The sequence below is a fragment of the Eucyclogobius newberryi genome, unplaced genomic scaffold, assembly GCF_026437365.1.
Source record: "Eucyclogobius newberryi isolate DKJ021-1_F unplaced genomic scaffold, fEucNew1.0.hap1 SCAF_5, whole genome shotgun sequence".
Lineage (NCBI taxonomy): Eukaryota > Metazoa > Chordata > Actinopteri > Gobiiformes > Gobiidae > Eucyclogobius > Eucyclogobius newberryi.
The window spans coordinates 12111307-12133622 of NW_027316167.1; the positions used below are offsets into that span (position 1 = coordinate 12111307).

The 22316-nt window shown below is 40.8% G+C and overlaps 1 protein-coding gene across 2 annotated transcripts in view; it reads left to right on the forward strand.

The window, feature by feature from the left end:
• The first annotated feature begins 3035 nt into the window (after positions 1-3035).
• Positions 3036-22316, forward strand: part of scg3 (secretogranin III) — a 45374-nt gene continuing 26093 nt past the window's right edge. The window contains exons 1-8 of one of the 2 annotated variants that reach the window (XM_072464963.1): positions 3036-3320; positions 4894-4946; positions 7050-7092; positions 7241-7474; positions 10596-10741; positions 14053-14208; positions 15233-15485; positions 18408-18524. In XM_072464963.1, coding sequence (XP_072321064.1) covers positions 3221-3320; positions 4894-4946; positions 7050-7092; positions 7241-7474; positions 10596-10741; positions 14053-14208; positions 15233-15485; positions 18408-18524 — 1102 coding nt within the window. In that variant the 5' untranslated portion in view covers positions 3036-3220. The remainder of the gene's footprint in view (positions 3321-4893; positions 4947-7049; positions 7093-7240; positions 7475-10595; positions 10742-14052; positions 14209-15232; positions 15486-18407; positions 18525-22316) is intronic. The other variant, XM_072464964.1, reaches the window with a different exon arrangement.

The following is a 22316-nucleotide window of genomic DNA, read 5'->3' on the forward strand; positions in this document are numbered from 1 at the left end:
TCTATTCACTGTTGCCCTTCGAGGAAACGTAATTGAATTAAGAATGATTCAAGCTTGAAAATGACTTAATCAGAATCAGAAAAGGTTTATTGCCATTGTGATTGAACACACTTCACAAACATAGTGTTAAGTTGCAACATAAAACGATGAACACCCTGACAGTTCTAACTCTCAACCACTCAATGAAGAACTTACTACGCCTGAATCATTCTTAATAAAATATGACTTACGTGTTTGTTCATGCTTTCTTTAAGCCAGTAAAGTATAGTTATTATAAAGTAGCGCAGTATTAGTATTATTTACATGTTTGCTTTTAATATTTGACCATGCTATGTTGTGTTTGTTTGTTTGTTTGTTTCCTGTAATAATTATCTAAAAATCTATGTGAACCACTGATTTATGCTCAAAATTGCATTTGGAGCAATTGAAAAGCAACACTTAAGTTTATCTATTTTTTTTTAATATTACTTATTAAATGCAGTGAGATGGAATAGTTTTGAATATAAAAATGTTCCACAATGAATGTTTTGGAGGATTTCGGACTTCAATATCATTCGAACCAAACACACATAATAGTAATAATGGACAAATACTACAACAAAAGTAATCATGTATGTTCATAGTAGCTGAGTTAGGGGGAACTCGTGATGAAAAAAGTGTTGGAAACTACCGGTAGATCCTTGTAAACTCACGGCACATTCATTATGGCACAATAACCAGCTCGTTCACATCTTTCCTTCTGAGCTGCATACATCATGTGCCAAATGAAACGATCAGGTCAGTTCTGGGAAAAAGCTTCTGATGTGATGATAAGAGACTGCACGCTGCGTAATTAGCTCCATGAAAACAAGAGGTAATAAAAGCTGATTCAATAAAAGTGCTATTGTCCCCATGCGCCTGTTTTAATAAAGGTTGTTTCTATTGACAGGACAGTGGAAGATCTACAACCGTGACGCAGATTGTGTGACGCATGGAGGGCAGAGTGCGAGGCCAGGCTCCTCCTGCTGCACTGTAAAAGCTGATCAGGAATAATTGCTTAGTCTGGGGTTCTTTTCTGTTGACTAAACCCCCTGAGTTATTGGGACTGCAGATGCAAAATAATAATCGTTCATATGCAAGCATTTTAAACCAGGGTCCGTCTATTCTAATGTCACTTCATCTGTGAAAGTGCACGGCCCTGAATAAGAGACAGACGTAACAGACAACTGAGTAAACATGGAGCACAATAGGGAAGCAAATATAGGTAGCTATGATATAATAAGCCTTAAAACCTCAACCTAAGAAGAAAGTGCAATAGACTGTCATTGGTTAGTTTGGGTCTGGCCGGAGGAAAAAAAAACAACGCTTCAGTTGTATATGAAGTGAGTAAAAGTGTGTTTTTACAGAGAGCAATAAAAACAACATGAAAAAGTACAGTAAAGAATAGAGACATAGCCATCAATCAACCAAAAGCTTGTCTTAATAAAGGTGTCTTTACCTGCTTTTTAAAAGAATCCACAGAATTCGCCATGGGCAGGGCATTCCTTTTGGACGGTCAAGAGCCCTGATCTGACGACCGGAGGGCCCGGCTAGAAATTTGAAATGTATTTGTAGAAAGCCCCTTGAGATGTGCCATCTCATTTTCAAGGAGGCACAAAACAAGCTAGAAGTGCAAGACACAGCAAGTCACTGATGCTGAGGAGCCTGTCTGTTCAGAGCGCTACACGTTACACGCTTGAAATCAAAATGAAATTGAATAAGAAAACAATGCAATGAAGATAACGTTGGAGCGATGTGTGTTTGTTTGCGTTTTTACTTCTTGCAGACATTGAGGATTTGTTTGAACAAGTAAAAAGAGAATTACAAAAGTCCAAACAAGACAAAACAAAATAATAGACAATCGTATCAAAATCAGTATTTGATCAAATTTACCAAAGTATAGTTATGTTCCGTAAATGGTGAAAATTGTTTTTGAAAACATAGCTGCTGTGACCTTCAAAAGACATAGATTTGTCTAAAAAGATAGATTTCTGACACTCGATTGTACAGTCTGTATTGATGTGGATTTCGTTGTCACTGGACAGTCAGCCCACAGCCAGTGATTGATTTGTTGAGCAAAAACAAGTGTATGTTCATCAAGCAGACGGCAATGGAAAAGGGTGTGTACAAAGTCTGCAATTTTATAAACTAATAATTTATCAGGACTTTCAGTCCAAACTATTCAATGTTTAATATTGATTATTATGAGCCTAAAATTAACCTTACTAAGCATTCTGGTGGTGGAGGGCCACTATATAACGTTTCTGTTGGAGGATCAGACACCTGCTTGTTCTCATGCTTTACCTGGAATGTTCCACAGTCTGGCATTAAAGTATCACTCTTCAGGGAGATGGGCAGGTTTGTTGTTTGTATCCCCACCTAAAACAGAATTGCATACATTACAAGAGAAGCATACACTTCAATGTTCTAATACAATCTTTTTTAAATAGGTCTGATATGTGCAGTGTTTGCAATGTTCATTTAAAGGTCTTCAAACCTCTGAAATGTACAGTTTTTGTCCAGTCGTTGTGTTGGCAGAGTAAATGAACTGAATGTCCTGTAACGAAACTAAAACCATGTTAGAGACAACCAAGAAGATATCATACAAAACCTTGTATTTTTGAGACAACAATGTTTCTGAAAAAAAAAAGAAGCAAATTACTGTTCTCCCTCAAAGACCAACCAAATGTAGGCTACTGAAGGTGGTGCCACGAGGCCATGTTAGGTCAAATCTGGAGAAAGGTCCTATACTGTGGAAAATTCTTGCTAAAGCAGTAGTTTATGACCACATTTGAGCTTTTTGAACATTATTAATGATCTCAGCGGTTTGTAGATGCTCGTGTTTATGTCATTAGGCCCATGGTCAGTGGCTGCGGTCACTAATTGTCCGCCAGGTTTTGCAGTGCTCCTCCTCTTGTGGGCGGGTCCTCCAGCCTCCGCTCTGCTTTACTGTCGGTGCTGATGCTGCGGCTCTCTCACACACACACGCGCGGGGGTCACAATCACACACAACACTGACCTGCTTTCCACGCGACCCACCACAGCGGAGATCTGCACATCCTCTCCCCGCCCACAGCGACCCAAAGAGCGGCTACGCGCGGAGAGAGCGAGCGCCGCCTCGGGAGCTGTCCACTGTTTCAGCACAAAGACTACAGATTCAGATCCGGGCAGGAGCTTTCCACAGCCGCCACAGTCTAACAGGATGGCGATCAAACACGTCGCTTTTGTCGTGTTTATCCAGCTTTTTGCTCTGAATGTAGTGATCCAGACGCACGCCTTTCCCACTCCAGCGTCAGCGGAGGGTGAGTGAACAACAACACGCGATTTAAAACAAAGCTGCCGACGTGAAACTTAATGATTCGGCGTGTCGAGCTGCGCTCTCGACTCAGAATGGGAGAAATTGCCTTTAAGTGCATTCAAACATCACCGAAAACATGCTAAAATATTGGATTTTGCTCCATTTTTATTGCTCACGTTGAATCAAAGGCATCTACTATGCTGTTACAATGTTGAATGAAGAAGAAAAAAAAAGTATCTAGACAAACTCCTAATTTAAAAGGTAGCCCATTTAAATCTCAAAAATTGTAAATAATTTTATACATGCATCTGTTTTTGTGAATTGTGTTGACATTTTGCTGTTTTTGTAATCAATGCAGGGTATATTTTGTTCCTGAATGTTCTTTTGTCTGTTCTCTATATAGTCAGTTCTCCTTTCGTGCTTTTATTATTGTCGTGGAAACAAAAGTAAAAGTGGGTAAACTTGTGCTCCATGCTCAGCGGTGCGTGACGGGGTTTTCACGCCGCCGGCCTGGCCCCACGCGGCGGCCCTTGGTCTATTTTAGCCCCGGTCTAATCTTCTGTGGGTTAATCCGATTTAGCTCTGCCTTTGCTGTGGTGAGGGAGAACATCAAGTCCAGCGTTTACCATGACATTTCAATAACAAAGAAACACATGTACCATTTCTACATCTATATATCCATTTATATATATGTTTATATGCTGTGTTTGTCCATCCTCATATTGAATGTTAGTCGTGTATTGTTTTTACTAAAGATGCACTGTGTAACTTTTCTGATGGAGGGTCGGTCATGTGTTGGTCTCCATGGAGATGTTATTGCTTTGCCTGGGAATGGTCCATCGCAACTTGTAGATTAAGTGGGACATGTTGTTGAAACCAGTGGGACATTTAACCTCCAATATTATGATTTTATGCCAGTATTTTCTTTTGTGGAGCCGTTGTTTAATTTGGGCCGTCTAACTGCTTAAAGAAAAGCCAGACGAGACATACAGCTTCTTCTTTTTTTATGCCACTTTAGTGTGAAGAAGACACGGCACAAAATGTGATGGCACTGCTCCGTTATGGGGTCCGTCTAAAAAAATAACTACTATTGCTATTATTTTGACTTGTTACACTTTATTATGCAGAACAGTGCACAGTATCGGGCTATGGGTGTCAACATATTGTAACCCTGAAAGTCACAGTCATGTTTTCAGCGTAAATATTACTTTTTAAACTATTAATGTCGCATCAATGTGGGACATTCTCTAAATAAGTGGAACGAGGAACAAGGGACTAAAGGGGCAGCGGAAAGAGGGACAAGTGGTCACCCAGTTCCACAGAAAATTAATCTATTGCAATCGATACAAGCCGGCGACGCCAACAGGCCAAGTTACAGGTCAGATCTGTGGAGAGGAGAACCCATTAACAGTAAGAATGCAGGTTTTTCTAGGTACTATTGAGCAGTAAAACACTTAGATATGTTTAATGCCATATCACTTAAAATTCAAATGAAAACACAAAGAAAAGTTACACAATGCACCTTAAAGATGTTTATTTTAATCATGTATTTGAATGATATACTCTGTGTGTTGCAGACAAAACCGTGTACAACAGACAGCTAACAGAAGAAAAGCCACTGTCAGATCAGGTGCGTACCAGTTTACCAGTCTCAGTTTCAAGGCCAAACCTTTTTGTTTTTTCAGGCCGTTTGCTCTCTCATACATAGGCTTTCATGTGGAAACAACAAAACTCTCCAATCTGCTCCTATTTCATTTTTAACCTTTTATTTATTCCACTTACATCCATACCAACAGCTCACTGATTTCTTCTTAATAAACAACTCATTTGATGTTTTCCTGTCAGATTTTACACCTCATCACAGCACTGAGACTGCTCTTGTCAAGGTGACAAATGACATCCGCCTGAACTCTGACAAAGCCTCAGTCTTAATTCTGTTAGATCTGAGTGCTGCTTTTGACACTGTCGATCATGGGATCCTCTTACAGAGACTAGAGGACTGGGTGGGCATCACTGGCACTGCCCTAAACTGGTTAAGGTCCTATCTGGAAGACAGGAAGTGCTTTGTTGAAAATGGTAACTGTCTCAGACCACATGACCCTGACCTGTGGAGTGCCCCAAGGGTCAGTCCTGGGACCCCTTCTGTTCAACCTCTACATGCTGCCGTTAGGTCAGCTGATACGCAGTGAAAATGTGTCCTATCACAATTATGCAGACGAGTCAGATCTATGTTTCACTATCGGCAGGTGAATATGGACCAGAGGATTCACTCTGTCACTGCATCCAACAGATCAGTGTGTGGATGCAAAACAACTTTCTCCAGCTGAACTCAGACAAGACTGAAATCATCGTTTTTGGCCCACAGAAACAAAGAGAAAGTGTTAGCGGTCACCTCCAGAGTCTCGCTCTAAAACCTAAAAACCAAGTTAGAAATCTGGGGGTAATAATGGACTCAGACTTGAACTTCAACAGCCACATCAAATCAATAACATCAGCAGCTTTTTACCATCTAAAAAAACATTGCCAAAATAAAAAAATATAGTGTCAAAACCAGATTTAGAGAGACTTATCCATGCGTTTGTCTCCAGTAGATTAGACTACTGTAACGGCCTGCTCACTGGTCTCTCCAAACGAGCTGTAAAACAGCTGCAGTACATCCAGAACACTGCTGCTCGGGTCCTGACTAGAACCAGGAAGTATGATCACATTAGTCCTGTTCTCAGGTCTCTGCACTGGCCCCTGTGGCTCAGAGAAGAGACTTTAAAGCAGCTCTAATTGTGTGTAAGTCTCTCCATGGCCTAGCACCAAAGTACATCTCGGACATGTTAGTACCATATGAACCATCACGGACTCTGAGGACCTCAGGGACCGGCCTCCTGCTGGTGCCCAGAGTCAGGACAAAACATGGGGAATCTGTGTTTCAGTTTTATGCAGCTAAAATCTGGAACAGTCTTCCTGAAGATGTGAGACAGGCTTCAACTCTGACAATGTTCAAATCTAAGCTAAATAAAATAGCTGTGATTCTTGTCATGTCTGATTTCTTTCCTGTTGTGTGAAGCACATTGAATTGGCTTGTGTACAAATTCATCTCTACGTATAAACTTGCCTTGCCATAGATTTATTTCTTTGGGACACTAACATTGAAGGTCGCCAAAGGCATTTTTCTCCCACAAAGACATAAAAATGAGCCCTTAAGTATCTACAAACACCAAACATTATAGTCTTGTACTTTGACAGGAAGTAATGAAGGATTTGTTGGGATCTAATTTCAAGCCTGATTTATTAAAGTTTGAAGTCTAAAACAGTAGGCAAAAATTGAATTTTTAGGACAATTTTAAGTCAGATTGAGTTTACTCAAAAACTAAAAAAGAAATCAAATTTGAACCGGGCTTTGTCAAAAAAAAAAAGTTCAGGTTTACATGTTCCATTATGTGCAATTTTGGCTGTTTGTACACACAAAACACCTTATTCCTTTATGAAAACATGACATGATGAAAACCTTGTAAAACATTAAAGTCTTACATTTGTATGAAAACTACAGGAGACGTTTCAAATGGATATATTTAAATGTACGTTTGTTTCCTCTTCGCCTGCAGCGTCTGGCCTTAATTTCCTGTACAATATCCTCGACCAGCACTTGCCAAACATTGAGGATATTGGACGGACAAACACTTTTAATCTGATCCTGTCTCCTGGGTGTAAATGATTTGTTTTCTGTCCGTCACGTTGCCAGATTGCTGAGGCAGACAGCGTGAAAGCGGCGGTCCTGTCGGCCGGTAAGTGGAAAAACCGCACCGCCAATCAATTAATGAGTATATTTGCTTTTGCTGAGTGGCTTCATGTTGCTGCGCTTACAGTAAGACAGACGCTCCATCTTATTTTTAACCTTCGGCCTGCGTGATCGTGCTGTTTTCCCCCACACAGAGAGCAAACATCCCGCCGCCTCCAAGGACACGGCGCAGGACGGCGACGACTTCAGCGACCTCAAGTCTTTGGCTGAGGGCCAGAAATCCAAGATGGAGTCCAAAGAAGGGCAAGACCAGACCACCCCAAAGAGCGATCAGTTCGTGCCCGATGAGTCAGACTCCACCAAGAGCCGGCGTTTGGCAGAAGACTACGACTCCACCAAGAACGGGATGGACGACAGCAAGTTCCAGGGTAGGTTTTGTTATCCGCGAGGGGCAATCGATCGTACAGTTCTTCTCATAAACAGTGTGTACCATTTCAAAGCGCAAATCATTTTATGCTGGAAATTAGGTTTGGATATAAATTCTCTAATCAAATACTGTACTTTATTTGAATTAAACACAAAACAATCTGCTGCAATATAATATGACAGGAGTTTAAGAATGCACTGTGCCACTATTACATTACAGTGCAAATCACTTTTTTGTTTTCTGTATTGATTGATCATGATTTTCAATTTGATTTTTCCTATTTCAAATAAACAGAAATGTCTATCAATATATAGTTCAAGAACAAGATGTGTTTTTTTTAAGGAATAAACAGAACAGAACACGGCAAGACAAGACCAGAGAGCGAAAATACAAACAAATACACAAGTAAACAAGATCATGACACATTTAAAATCAAATAAAAGTCCCATTTGCGACTATCAATTTTGTCCCTTTGTCCTTGATCGTTGGTGAGGTTTGTGTCAGCCATCTCTTTGTGATGGCCTTTTTTCCTGCTGCTAAAAGTATGTTCCAGAGGTATCTATTTATTGTGTCCATGGCAGGAGTTTTGAGGCCCAAGTACATAGTTCTAAAATGTCAAAAACAGCCTGCGGTGCGTTGTTAACGTCAGTCCAATATTTCCATGTCCATAACAGGACAGTCCCAAAACACTTGATACTGGTTTGACTAAAAACAACACTGACTGACTAGATTTTCTGCCGCCCCAAAAGTTCATTGGCTTGTTAAAACTATTAGATCTCGCTTTGATTTATTATAATTCTGATTATTTAATTTCTTTTCATCAAATCACGGATAACGCAGTCGTGAGCTGTTTCGTTCCTAAATGGCCCAATCAATCCATGTTGCCCTCTGGTTCGCTCTCTCTCTGGACTCGCCGTATGCTCAGAGTTTGTGTGTCAGAAAGTGAGTCAAGACGGCGCTGGCACCAAACACGTGTGAGTCTCAGGGTCAGGACGAGGCGCAGGAGTCAGAGCATGTGAAAGACTAACCTGTGCCCCGGGCTAAAGCTAACACGGCTCTGCCATCACAGTGACCATTAAGCACTGAGTCAATGTTTTAGTGAAGATACATGCAAATAATGCGGTAACTAACTGCACTTTATAGACTTTGTTTTAGCCCATTTGAATTAATACCGTATTTTTTTCATAGTTTTGGCCGGGATGCGACTTACACTTATATTTATACTTATATACTTGTAATCCGGAGCGACTTAAATGTGATATTATTTGTTATTTTCACACTTGCAACCGCATTTCATACTCCAGTGCAACTTATATATGTTTTTTTCTTCTCTATTTTGCATTTTTTGGCGACGGTAATCAAACTGGTTGGAATGAGAAGAAGGACTTTAAATATTTGTTGTTGTTTTTGTGTTTTTACTATTAATAATACATTGTTTTTTCTTTTACGTTATAAAGCGAGAGGGCATTTTCATATTTGTTTCAGTCTTTTTTGTTAACATTTTTACATCGCAAGTCACAAAAGAGGTTGACATACAAAAAAACAAAAGCATAAATATTGTGTCTTTTCCTGCGATGTCTGCAAACATGGATGTAATTTTTTTCATTAGACACGATAAAGCAAAAAAAAAAAAAAAAATACTACAATGTGATCAAAATTGCCGGAAATAATATTGACTAGTTTTGATGTGGTTTAAGGGCATCGTTTTGAGATTTATGAAACAAGTTCCCTCAATGGATGCGACTCGTTTTAGAGACAAAGCTTGATAAAAATATATTTAACATTTGTGGCACTTTCTCTACGTGCTTTTTTTGTGTGTGTTCTTTTTGCTGTTTTATGTATGTTTTTGTCCTTGTTTACGGCAAAGACTGGAATCTATAGGATTTCGTGGCCTTGGCTCAAACGTCTCTTTCACATTGTACATATAAAAAGTAAAGCGGAAGAATGTATGGTAATCACTTGAGTTCATTAAAACACACACAAAAACAATGAACCGACATAAACGGAAAACACTGCTAATGATCTTCTTGTTTTGGTCATTTTTCTCCCACATTTCTACGCAATTTCACACATAATTTCCGCCCTTTACATTGGCTGAACAGAAAAACAGAACCATTTAAAATAAGATTAGATTACCAAAGAACATATTGAGTAAGTACATATGAGAAACGTTGCTCGCGACCTTGTGCGGCGTAATCGGAAACCTGAACGGGAAACTGAAACGCGACGCACCGGACGGCACTTTTTCATCGATCCAGTTCTGTCAATGACAAACTCATCCGGTTGCGCTGCGTCTAAAAACGGCAGGAGCGGCTTCAGCTTCTCGTCCTTTCTCACGCTCGCTAAAATAGTCTTATTGTACAAAGCTGTGGGCGATGATTCACTCATTCTGGTTTCTTAACTGCGTGGACGTTTGAGAACTGTTATGTAAAAGCCGAGCTGGAACACTTTTTGGGATTCTCTTGTTCTCCTAAAATGTTAGACTATGTTATTTTTGTACCAGATGTTCTTCCTGTTACAAAGCTCATTTATCGAGTGGAGGAAGTGGCAAAACTTGTAATCAATTGTGACTTTATTCCAAAATGAGCGATCAGACAACGTGATTTTGTCAGTCGTATTTGAAATTCGTGCCGTGTTTAAGTTTTTCAAATTACGTAATGCCGATAAATCATGTGTCGTTGGTGCGTTTACACTGGAATAATCAGAAGAACCCAATAGTTAGATCTGAGTTTTGGTGAGTGCGTTTACGGCGTAAGATAAATCTGATCAACAGTGTCAGAGTAAACATTTTAAGTGTAATGCCTTTTACAATATCCCTCTCAATCTTTAACATTTTCTCGCAGGATTTTGTTATTTGGTGTGAGAAATAAAATTGGAAAGAAACCACAGTAGTATCATCGAATGTAACTGTCAAACACAACTCTAGAAATCAGATTCATCAGATTTTTTGTTGTTTTTTGGGATGTTGTCAGTCTTTTATCAAAGTTTTTATTCTAGACTGTTTTTAGTCCTGTAAATTGCTAGAAAAAATAGCTATATTTTCTGCTTTAGTCTGAAAATTGTGAGCGCCACTGCGAGACAATAGATGCAATGTTTTTACTCATAGTTGGTGTTTCTTGCAGGCGATGTCCCTGAGAGTTTCCGTCAGGTGGATGGCACTCCTCTGACGGCTGAAGACATCGTGCAGAAAATCGCAAACAAAATCTACGAAGAGGACGACCGAGGCGTGTTCGACCGGATCGTGTCCCGACTACTCAAACTGGGGCTGGTGAGTGCAGAAAAAGCAGCGTTTACTCGTCGAAATGCAGATGTTTTGACGAGGTTTTTGGTTCATATCTCTGTAATTGCGCGGCCTGTCCACATGAAACAAAGACTGGCGCGAACTTCAACATCTTCTCTGTCAGCAGAAATGAACCGATGTTGGGTTTTTTCACAATAGCCTCAAAAATGCCCAATGTTTGAACAGTATTTGTTGACGTTTTACTTTGGTAGATGTTCAGTGGAGGTATTGCCGATATAAACTGTAGCTCAAACTGTAATTTTACTCTGGTGTCAGTACGATGAAGAACCAGGATCGTCGTTCCTTTGCATTTAGCCGTGTCTAACTTCATTTCCTCATCAGGCTGGTTTTTCCGTGACGATGAGGCTATTTGTAATAAAGCAGTCGTCGCTGTTCTCGCCGTCCATGACCTCTTTGTGTGAACGGATTTAACCGTTCGTCTCTGCATCTGCTCATAAACTCCTTGTTCATTAAAAGAATCTTTAGTCTGAATGAATGTGCTAAAATGCATTAGGCCTTTGTTGTCTCCAGTCTTGTACGTTCAAGATGTTTTTCAGACTGGATCAAAACCAAGTGTACAGGGTGTTTTGTAATAGAAGTGGAGCAGGTTGAAAAAATAGATGCCGTGGTGCTTTGTATTTAACGTAAAAATAATCAGCCTTGAAAATCAGCTATTGCCATTTAAAATCTGCCAAGGAAAAACCCATATTTCTCGGCCTCTCGTTTCTTTGCAATTAACAGTTTAAAAAAAACAAAAAAACATCATTCATTTCATTGTCATTTTATTAACTGGACTCATAAACAACTCAATAGTTACTTTATTTTGAACATTTACAAGGGAAGGAATCAAAAGTGTATTTTCTGTTCTTGAAAAACACTAATTATTTAAGCGTGTCTTATCATGTCTTATTGTCAAAACCAAATCATTCACACGTCAAAACATAAATACATTTTAAAAAATAAACCTTGCCAACACATTATTCATGTATTTTTTTCTATTATTATTATTCTCTTGAAATGCATCTTGAACTGATAAAGCTCCTTTTGGCTTGTTGTAAACGTTCACGTGATAAACAATGCTTCCTTATCTTTAGACGTCATGAAAGAGCTCGTGTCCTCCATCGGAAATGATGATTTAATTAATGTACTAACACCGTTCTACAATTTGATTATCTCTGAGTGGAGAAATACTGTTTTTGGAGGAAATATCAAGCACGAAATCCACAAATGTTGAACCTTGTTTGTTTGGGTCCAAAAATATACACCACATTATACCTTTTTTTGCGACTTATAGTCCAGAAAATACGGTATTTATTTCATCTGACAACAATGAAATGATTTACTGTCATTCATTTGTACTGACGGAGAGGACATTTGATTTTGTGCCAGTTTTTGATTAATTAATGACTTGCCTGACCCGCCAGCCCCGCCCACATTCTGTTCGAATGCGTAAGGGTCTGGAATCCGAGTCAGAGCCAATGAAGTCGTCGATCCTCAATTTACCTGTCCAATCCCAGTCGGAGGTCACACTGCGTCACACTGAGATACGGAAGTCGCTTTTTACTCCCCGTTCCAAAACATCCAAGATGGCGGACCCGGCTCGTGACCCGGCTCGTGACTCGGCCCGTGACCCGGCCCGTGACCCGGCTCGTGACCCGGCTCGTGACCGAGTGTTTACTTTTGCTCTCGCTTCGGTTTGAATGATCAGGAAAGTCCGCTCTACTCGCCGTGATGAACGTGCGTTAGATGCGGTTATACGAAGGGCGTCATCGCGATTCAGGAGACATTTTCTGCGTTCGGGGACGGATAACGCGGAACACGCCTTGTTGACATGGGCTACGTAAAATCCGGTTAAGCGTGTCGCGTTTTTTGCGTCACTTCTGGGTTTATGTGATTGGTTCTGCCTCTGCTCTTTAAACTCCGCCCTAAAAATTGAAATGCAGCGGTCGAGCCCCAGAGCCACACACAGTTTTGATAAGTTGTCTGCCAAAACGTGTTGGGAATGGCTGGTCAAGCAAATGATTTACTGCAATAATAACCATAAACCAGGTCCAAACATTTGGAATCTCACAGTTTAAAGACAAATTGAACCATAATATTTCTAGCTGCGCTCACATTTAAACCACTGGCTGTTGTATAATGATATTAATATAAAATAATGATATCCCATGAACCCACCCCTTTGGCGCCAGTGGGGGCGCTATGGGTGGCATGACATTTCAAAAGCGCGACCACCTTCTGGGCGCTCAAGGTGTGAATTGGGATTTCTCGCCACAAAGGCACAAAGAGCTGTGTCGTAAATTGCGTTTTTACCACTCGATAAGTCATTTTCCCAGTGTCAGAAAAGGTCTAGACTTTTACAGCACCAGCCCTGGCTCTTCTCTGTGTCACTGCTTTGGATTCAGGCGACATTATATTGTGTTTGAATGAGATACGAGCAGAGAACGGGAATCATAAAGTACTGTAAATGACACGGTCTGGTTTTGTGACGCTCTAATGTCAAACTTGATTAGGGCTGTAGGTGTGTTACTGGAAAAACTTTAAAACTAAAACTAAATCAAGGGGTTTAATGGAAAAAGCAACAATTTATACCAAAAACAGTACTAAACAGCACATTTATTTATAATTTTAGATTACAGTCTTAATTTCTGTACTAACGAATAGGCTCAATACTCCATGCCAATTTTAATGCCACAATAAAGATTTAAATATAGATTTTTTTCGACTGTAATTTTCACTAGAAAATAATAGCGATTTTCTTTATGTATCCATGTGGTACACTACTTCTGATTGTTTTGTACAGCAAGAATTATGTTTAGTGATGCTGCAAAACCAATTTCCCCTGGTGGGACAATAAAGATACTTTAAACCTTGAACCTTGAAAGATCAATATCATACTAAAACTGTTCAGGAGAGATATTTTGATAATTGATCCATATTTAGAAGTATGTAGTTTTAGCTGACTCTAGTCCATAACATTTAAATTGATGTTAAAATGATCTGGTTCATCAATTTGCTAATTTAACTTTTTTACATTTGAACTTTTAGTGCACGTAAACTAAACTGAAATGACTTTAATTCTACTTAAACTGTCTTTTATTGAGATAAAGCCAGTTGATGTGTAATGTTCTGTGCGATTGGGTGGATGTGTACAAGATCATGGACATCACTAACCGTTTAGTTCAGTTCTTTCTCATGACAAAAGCATTTCAAGTTGATGTAGAAACAGCATCTCCGGCCCTCATCTGAGAGAGGCCCCTGGTTTGAGCGCTGTGCCGTTCCTCCCGTGTTGTGTGCAGATCACAGACAGCGAGGCGGACTCTCTGGAGTACCAGGTGGCCGAGGCGCTGCAGGAGCTCATCACCAAAAACGCCCAGAGGAACGAAGTGGAGGAGACGGAGGAGAGCGAGGACACGAGAGGAGAGAAGGAGGCGCAGGACGAGGACGCAAACACGGTACGCACATTATTCTGTCCGCGTGTTATCAGGGCTGCGCGGTTTACCGTGAGAGAGAGTGAAATCTGTGATTGAGCAAAGCGTGGGAAATCAATTGTGCTCACGGCTTATCAAATATTCTAGTCGCTCTTTTCACCATCATCATCGTATCTGTGGCATTTTGACATTTACAACATTGATCGTTTCTGCTTGGAAGTCTTGATGAGGCAAAATAATATATGTTGATGATTTTGTATCCATTTATCCCGGGCTTTTCTGATAAACCCAGGAAATTTGGAATAATTGAGTCCCGTGTGTAAACTTCAAATACACTACATGTCCAAAAAGATAGAAATAAAAGGTCACACGCTCTAATATTTGTAAGACCGCCTTTAGCTTTGATTACAGCGCACATTCACTGTGGCATAATTTAAATAAGCTTCTGCAATATTTAAATATTTATTTCCATCCAGTGTGTCGTTATATTTCACAGTTGATCTTGTGTTGATGATGAGAGTGACCTCTGCACAAAGCCTGCTCCAGCTCCAAACACTCACTGAGGTTCAGATCTGTGGTACATTAGTCTCTGCTTCTCTTTAGATGTTTTCTCTGCTCGATGCCAATGATTTGACCCTTTTCAAACACACTGACATCGTCCAAGACCACGGGATTCGTCTCTCCACATGGTTGTTTCAGAAATGAGAAGCTGTCGAATCTGTTTGTATGTACGATTTAGATGTCTTACCCATATATTTGGCCCATGAGCACATAGCATTTTGAAGCTCGGTTGAATAATGGGGGAAATAACAGAGACGTCACCACTAAATTTATTTCATCAGACAACTTTAGCCTTCTCTTTCTCTTATCAGGCAAACAGACATATTGAATTCCTATATCACTAATTCATGATAATTTGTAAATCATAAACTAACCATAAACTGCTTACAATTGTGTGTGTTTAAGTCGTAAGTAAAAAAAAATCTTAATCAATAATGAAAAAGCTCAGTAACGGAGGTATTAATCATTCACACTCTGTGGTGCACAGTGGGAGAACTCTCCACGGCGACGCTTTAACGATAACGACGAAGAGGAGGGAGAAGAGGAGGGAGAGGAGGAGGGAGCGCGGGAGGAGGAGAGAGGCGCGGCGGAGGACGACGGGGACAACAACGCCGGAGGAGACATGGCGGGAGACGAGCGCTGGGACAGAGACGCTCAGAACGAGGTCAGCCCCAGCGACGGGCTCCAGGACCTGCAGTACTTCCCCAACTTCTACCGCCTGCTCCGGAGCCTCGACGCAGGTAACGCACGAGAAAACACCACTTACAGCAAGTTCACACGGATAATTATGAGGATTCAAGGCTCCAAAAGTGATTGCAATCGTTAAGATTAAGTATTTAAGTAACTAGTCGACCAAAAATAATCCTATAAGCATTCGTATTTTGAAAATCATAATTGTTATCTAGACTTTACAAACTCTAAGTTCACACTTAATTGGGCCTAAATTGAGCCCATTTCAGTCCTAATGTGGGCTTGGTTTGGTCCTGTTTTAGTTCAGTTTTGTTTTTAGTCCCTGTTTGGATGTGGTGAATGTGCCGGTGTGAGCGCATCATTAACACATGAAAAGACCTTTTTATGACAAGTTATTTAATTAAAATAAGAATAAACAATTTCAGGTTTCATCATTAATACACTAAATTTGTAAATATTTTCTATCTGGAAGCCTTCAGTCATACTATTTCAACCTTTATTTGGCTGTATTTTAAAAATCTCAATGTACATTAGAAATCATGGCTAGACCAGTCGAATTACATAATTGCTGACAAATCAACGACTAAAATTCGTTGCAGACCTTATCTTATTATAAAAATACAATCAAAAACAGCATGAACCGAGCACAATAAGAGGAAGATTAAACTTCGTCGTCACGTTAAACTTAATAGTTAAAATGGGAAACAATCGCCTGTGGCCTGATTATGAACTGCCACAGAGTTTGACTAATAACAGGAGCGGATAATGCAGTCACCGTTGGGAGCTGTGTTCCACTGTCGCTCTGATTCCATTTTCATAATTGATTCCAGCACGGCACATTGTTATTGCCAATGTATGTTTTCCCTCCTCTCATTAAGGTTTATAGATTAATGCACACACAAACATGGTCACAACAAATTATTCATAATCGTGCCGTTCTGACCTGCTGTGTTTCTCTGTATGGCGCCATCACACACACCATAGAAACACATTCACAACATTGTCCTGCCGTAGAACCAGAAAAAACATTTATATCACTGTTGTTCTTTGAGAGAGAAGAATTTAGTCTGCAATAGAATCTAATTAAAACAGACTGCAAGCTGCCAAATAAGGATTTAAGATGATTGGTCCTGGTTTGGTCCTGGTTTGGTCCTAGTTTGGTCCTGGTTTGGTCCTGGTTTGGTCCTGGTTTGGTCCTAGTTTGGTCCTGGTTTGGTCCTGGTTTGGTCCTGGTTTGGTCCTGGTTTGGTCCTGGTTGGGTCCTAGCTTGGTCTTGGTTTGGTCCTGGTTTGGTCCTGGTTTGGTCCTGGTTTGGTCCTGGTTTGGTCTTGGTTTGGTCTTGATTTGGTCCTGGTTTAGTCTTGGTTTGGTCTTGATTTGGTCCTGGTTTAATCTTGGTTTGGTCCTGGTTTGGTCCTGGTTTGGTCCTGTTTTGGTCTTGGTTTGGTCTTGATTTGGTCCTGTCTTGGTTTAGTATTGGTTTGGTGCTGGTTTGGCCCTGGTTTGGTCCTGGTTTGGTCCTGGTTTGGTCTTGGTTTGGTCTAGATTTGGTCCTGGTTTAGTCTTGGTTTGGTCCTGGTTTGGTCCTGGTTTGGTCTTGGTTTGGTCTTGATTTGGTCCTGTCTTGGTTTAGTCTTGGTTTGGTCCTGGTTTGGTCCTGGTTTGGTCTTGATTTGGTCTTGGTTTGGTCTTGATTTGGTCCTGTCTTGGTTTAGTATTGGTTTGGTGCTGGTTTGGCCCTGGTTTGGTCCTGGTTTGGTCCTGGTTTGGTCTTGGTTTGGTCTAGATTTGGTCCTGGTTTAGTCTTGGTTTGGTCCTGGTTTGGTCCTGGTTTGGTCTTGGTTTGGTCTTGATTTGGTCCTGTCTTGGTTTAGTCTTGGTTTGGTCCTGGTTTGGTCCTGGTTTGGTCTTGATTTGGTCTTGGTTTGGTCTTGATTTGGTCCTGTCTTGGTTTAGTATTGGTTTGGTGCTGGTTTGGCCCTGGTTTGGTCCTGGTTTGGTCCTGGTTTGGTCTTGGTTTGGTCTAGATTTGGTCCTGGTTTAGTCTTGGTTTGGTCCTGGTTTGGTCCTGGTTTGGTCTTGGTTTGGTCTTGATTTGGTCCTGTCTTGGTTTAGTCTTGGTTTGGTCCTGGTTTGGTCCTGGTTTGGTCTTGATTTGGTCTTGGTTTGGTCTTGATTTGGTCCTGTCTTGGTTTAGTATTGGTTTGGTGCTGGTTTGGCCCTGGTTTGGTCCTGGTTTGGTCCTGGTTTGGTCTTGGTTTGGTCTAGATTTGGTCCTGGTTTAGTCTTGGTTTGGTCCTGGTTTGGTCCTGGTTTGGTCTTGGTTTGGTCTTGATTTGGTCCTGTCTTGGTTTAGTCTTGGTTTGGTCCTGGTTTGGTCCTGGTTTGGTCTTGATTTGGTCTTGGTTTGGTCTTGATTTGGTCCTGTCTTGGTTTAGTCTTGATTTGGTGCTGGTTTGGTCCTGTTTGAGCCCAGTTTAGTCCAAATGTAGACTTTGGTTTGGTGCTGTTCTAGTTCTGGTCTAGTCTAGGGCTTTATAGGTTTTCAGTCATTTACTTGATACTATTTAATCAATATTATCATTACCGTATTTTAAATTGTTTGACCGTGATTATAATCCAGGAGTACATTGTGAGTTTTTTACATATGGATACCTACTTTTCTGTGCTAATAGTGAATTTAGCTGTTGTCTTACAAGTGCGGTTTTGGTCCGATATTTGGTCTGATGAAAGAGTAATTGTTAAAAACAGTCGACAGATTGACGCACAGGGCAGGACTTGAGTCGACCAGGAATGACTTTAGCCCCAGTTTGGTGTTTTGTCCAAGTTCAGTCACAGTTTTCACGTGCTGTGAACACACCCCGACAGGCCTGTTTCAGTACATCCCCTGAATATTGTCATAAAATAATATTGCAATGCTCATTTTTGTGGCTCTGACCCGTGGCCTGGTTTGGTGCTTGTGTCTTCTGCAGAGAGGGACACGCAGGAGAGGGAGACGCTCATCACCATCATGAAAACGCTGATCGACTTTGTGAAGATGATGGTGAAGTACGGCACCATCACGCCCGAGGAGGGAGTGTCCTATTTGGGTAAGCGGACAAATGACATGTTATTATAGAATGTGTTCATGTCAGAATCTGTGGTGGAGAACAAGAGCCTCTTCAAACAGAACCATTGACTCATAGCACAAAACAAATAATGGGGAATTTAAAAAGGAAACCGCGCTCCAAATGAAAAGGCTGTATTACAATATAGTCTGTTCTTTTTTTCAATGTTGGTATCAAATTTAAAACCTTTTCCTTTTTCATCAATTGAATAAATAATACACATGTTGTCTTAGTTTTTCCATTATAATTCATCATACATTATCAGGACCGTAATATTTCTGTCACACATTTTCTCTGATAGTTCATTATATCAGGAGGTCATTTAATTCCATTTTAATTAGGCAAACAACTTGAACTTGACTGTCCGTTCCCCAAAGAGCCCTGGAAGTCCTGGAAAAAATAAAAAGATTTTAAATTTGATACTAACATTGAAAAAATTATTGTAATACAGCCTTTTCCTTTGGAGCGTGTTTTGTTCCTTTATTCTTTGTGTGATAGTTTGAAATTCAATGCTTGATAAATGTTCCCCTTGTCAAGAAAATGACAAGATGTAATTGAAGCGCGTGTGACATAAACAGGACAGACCCGTCCCGGTTGTATCGTCAGTGCGTATGTTCCAGAAGGGCTGATATCTATGAGCGGTGCACACACAGATTAAGATCAGGTTTATGTGTGTTTTCTGTCCGAGCGAGGCGTGTGCGGAGCTCGCTCACCTGTAAAGGGCAGATGTCGGCTCAGATTGTCTTTGTGTTTGATATGATGTTTGTGTTTTGAGTCTTTACGACCCCGGAGAGGCAGCGGCTTGGATTACATCTGAGTAACAGAAGCCTTGTTTTTGTCCACAGATCTTCACTCACATGTTCTCTAATTTTGCCATTTAAAGTGTTGTTTTGTTTGCTTGGAAAGAGCCAGCTTGTTTGCTAACAGGCGGAGATAAAGGACACTTTCCCTCTGCCCGACATTTCATTTCAGAAACACCTTATTCAACTTCACTATCAGCTATTACACGATATGTGACCATAAAGTCTGTAAAAGTAATAAATAACAATGTAACAATAACCAGCATATTGTGATATCGTATCATCAAAAGTCTCACAATAATTATGTCATGAATTACAAACTACTTAGACCATGATCCTTTGCTCTATTTCAGTAAAGACAACTGGAACCACTTTTAAATCACAATTCTTTAAAATATATTTAAAAGGAAAAGTATCCACAACACAATTCTGTTCTAAATATCACAATCCCATGAGATTTGGATACGCTGTAGTTACATCCCTCATAGTCTGCAGTGCCCCAGTTATAAATGTTGAATTAAATACAGTTTTTTATCAGTATTATTATTATCAGTAGTAGCTTTTTAAATTCTGAATGTGGAAAGACAATATGTTGGAGTGATTTAGTCAAGTTTAAAACATTTAGTCGTGTAATAAATTCGATGAGCGTCCATGGGTTTCAAGCGAGGACCGTTTCCATAGCAGTTTAGCTCTTAAAGTCAACATATTATGTCGTTTGAACGGGGAATAGTCCTCGAAACGTCCTTCAGCTAAGGAAGGAGTCATGTGACCACAAACGCTCAACATGTAAAAACAGACGTATCCTTGAGCTTTGTAAACTGATGAGAAATTAGGACCAATGTCATAGCGATTAACAATTTAAATCCCGTAAATAATCACAACATTGTGTCTCTGTAATTCAAAACTCCTTGAGGTTTCCAGGTGTAAGCAGCTAATCATAGAGTCCTCATAGATATTGATTTTCCATGACAACAATTTGCCCGTGTAATTGAAGTCGTTTTTGCTCATTAACCGGTGGGACGAGGTCACTGCGGACGGATAAATCAGCGCGCCTGTGAATGACCTGTGTCCCATGATCCTTTGTGCTCCTGGAAACAAAGCTAATGGCTGTCCACATGAGGCGACGCCCCCGCCATGTGTGGGACAAACAGATGGAGCAGAAGGAGTTCATGTTCCACAATCTGATCATGGCAGAAATCTAAGAAGGACATTTGTGGGAAATGTTTTTTCAAAGGAAATCAAAACATTATGTATTGAATTTTATCATAAGCCCCAACTTCAATTTAGTATTATTTTGGGGTATTTTTGCATTTAGTCTGCATCTATTTTTGATGTGATTCCATATGTATCTTCTAGTTTAATTGTAATTATTTTTCTTGGATTTCTGTGATTTGTGACATTGCTGCAAAGATTAAAATATACAAACTAGTGTCACAATATCAACATTTTAAACTCCATTTTGATAGAATAGGCTTGAAACCGATTTCGATACCACAGTGATGACATAACAGACGATTGACTGCGGTTTTCAATTCAAAATAGTTCATAAAAGGTCATTCTCAAACTGTCCAGGAAAGGTCAGATTCTGTTGAGTTTATGTCATTTTTAGAAATATAGATACTTGTCCAAATCACTATCTAGTTCAGGACAGCAACAAGTTTAATTGATTCTTTGCAACTAATCAATTATAAAAGTACCTGTCAACAAATTAATTAATAGAAAAACTGAAATAACCACCAGGATGTGCTCAGTTCAGCTCTATCTGGGTATAATTAAGTAAAAATCTAATATTCACTGGCCTTTTCTTTCTAAATATCGAATCGATTAATCAAAAGAATAGTTAGTTGCAGCCCTAGTTTTGATACTAGTTTAAGTATCTATTAGTACAATACTTTTGACAACCTTATTGCAAGCTATTTTAAACTCTTACTACTAATATTTCCTTTGTAAGCCCTTGAATCATTATTGATATACGATATATTTGGTGTGGTTAAAACAACGAGACAGGAAAAAGACATAACACTTTTTCATGGAATTGGTTTGAGCACTTTTGGTCATTTCCATTTAGTCACACCCCTTTCTCCAGTGCACACGGTGCGTTTCCCTGGTGACCTCTACGTTGTTGTGGCGATAAGAAGATGGGATTCCGCTATCACCAGGCAACGTGCTAATGCTAATGGCGTCTCCCTGCGCGCCGCCTCTAGCATCGCTGCCGAGCCGTGACTCACTCGGGAGCCGTCAGTCAAAGATAATCGAGCTGACGTGACGCAGGCGACGAGAGGGAGAACACACAGGGACAGAAAGAGAGGAAGAGGAAGAGGAGGAGGAGGAGGAGGAGGAGGAAGAGGAGGAAGAGGAGGAGGAAGAGGAGGAGGAGGAGGAGGAAGAGAAGGAGGAGGTGGATGAGGAGGAGGAGGAGGAAGAGGAGGAGGAGGAGAAAGAGGAGGAGGAGGAAAAAAAGGAGGAAGAGGAGGAGGAGGAGGAGGAGGAGGAGGAGGAGGAGGAGGAAGAGGAGGAGGAGGAGGAGGAGGAGGAGGAAAAGGACGAGGAGGAGGAGGAGGAAGAGGAGGAGGAGAAGGAGGAGGTGGAGGAGGAGGAGGAGGAGGAAGAGGAGGAGGAGAAAGAGGAGGAGGAGGATGAGGAGGAGGAGGAAGAGGAGGAAGAGGAGGAGGAAGAGGAGGAGGAGGAGAAGGAGGAGGTGGATGAGGAGGAGGAGGAGGAAGAGGAGGAGGAGGAGAAAGAGGAGGAGGAGGAAAAAAAGGAGGAAGAGGAGGAGGAGGAGGAGGAGGAGGAGGAGGAGGAGGAGGAAGAGGAGGAGGAGGAGGAGGAGGAGGAAAAGGACGAGGAGGAGGAAGAGGAGGAGGAGAAGGAGGAGGTGGATGAGGAGGAGGAGGAGGAGGAGGAGGAGGAGGAAGAGGAGGAGGAGAAAGAGGAGGAGGAGGATGAGGAGGAAGAGGAGGAGGAGGAAGAGGAG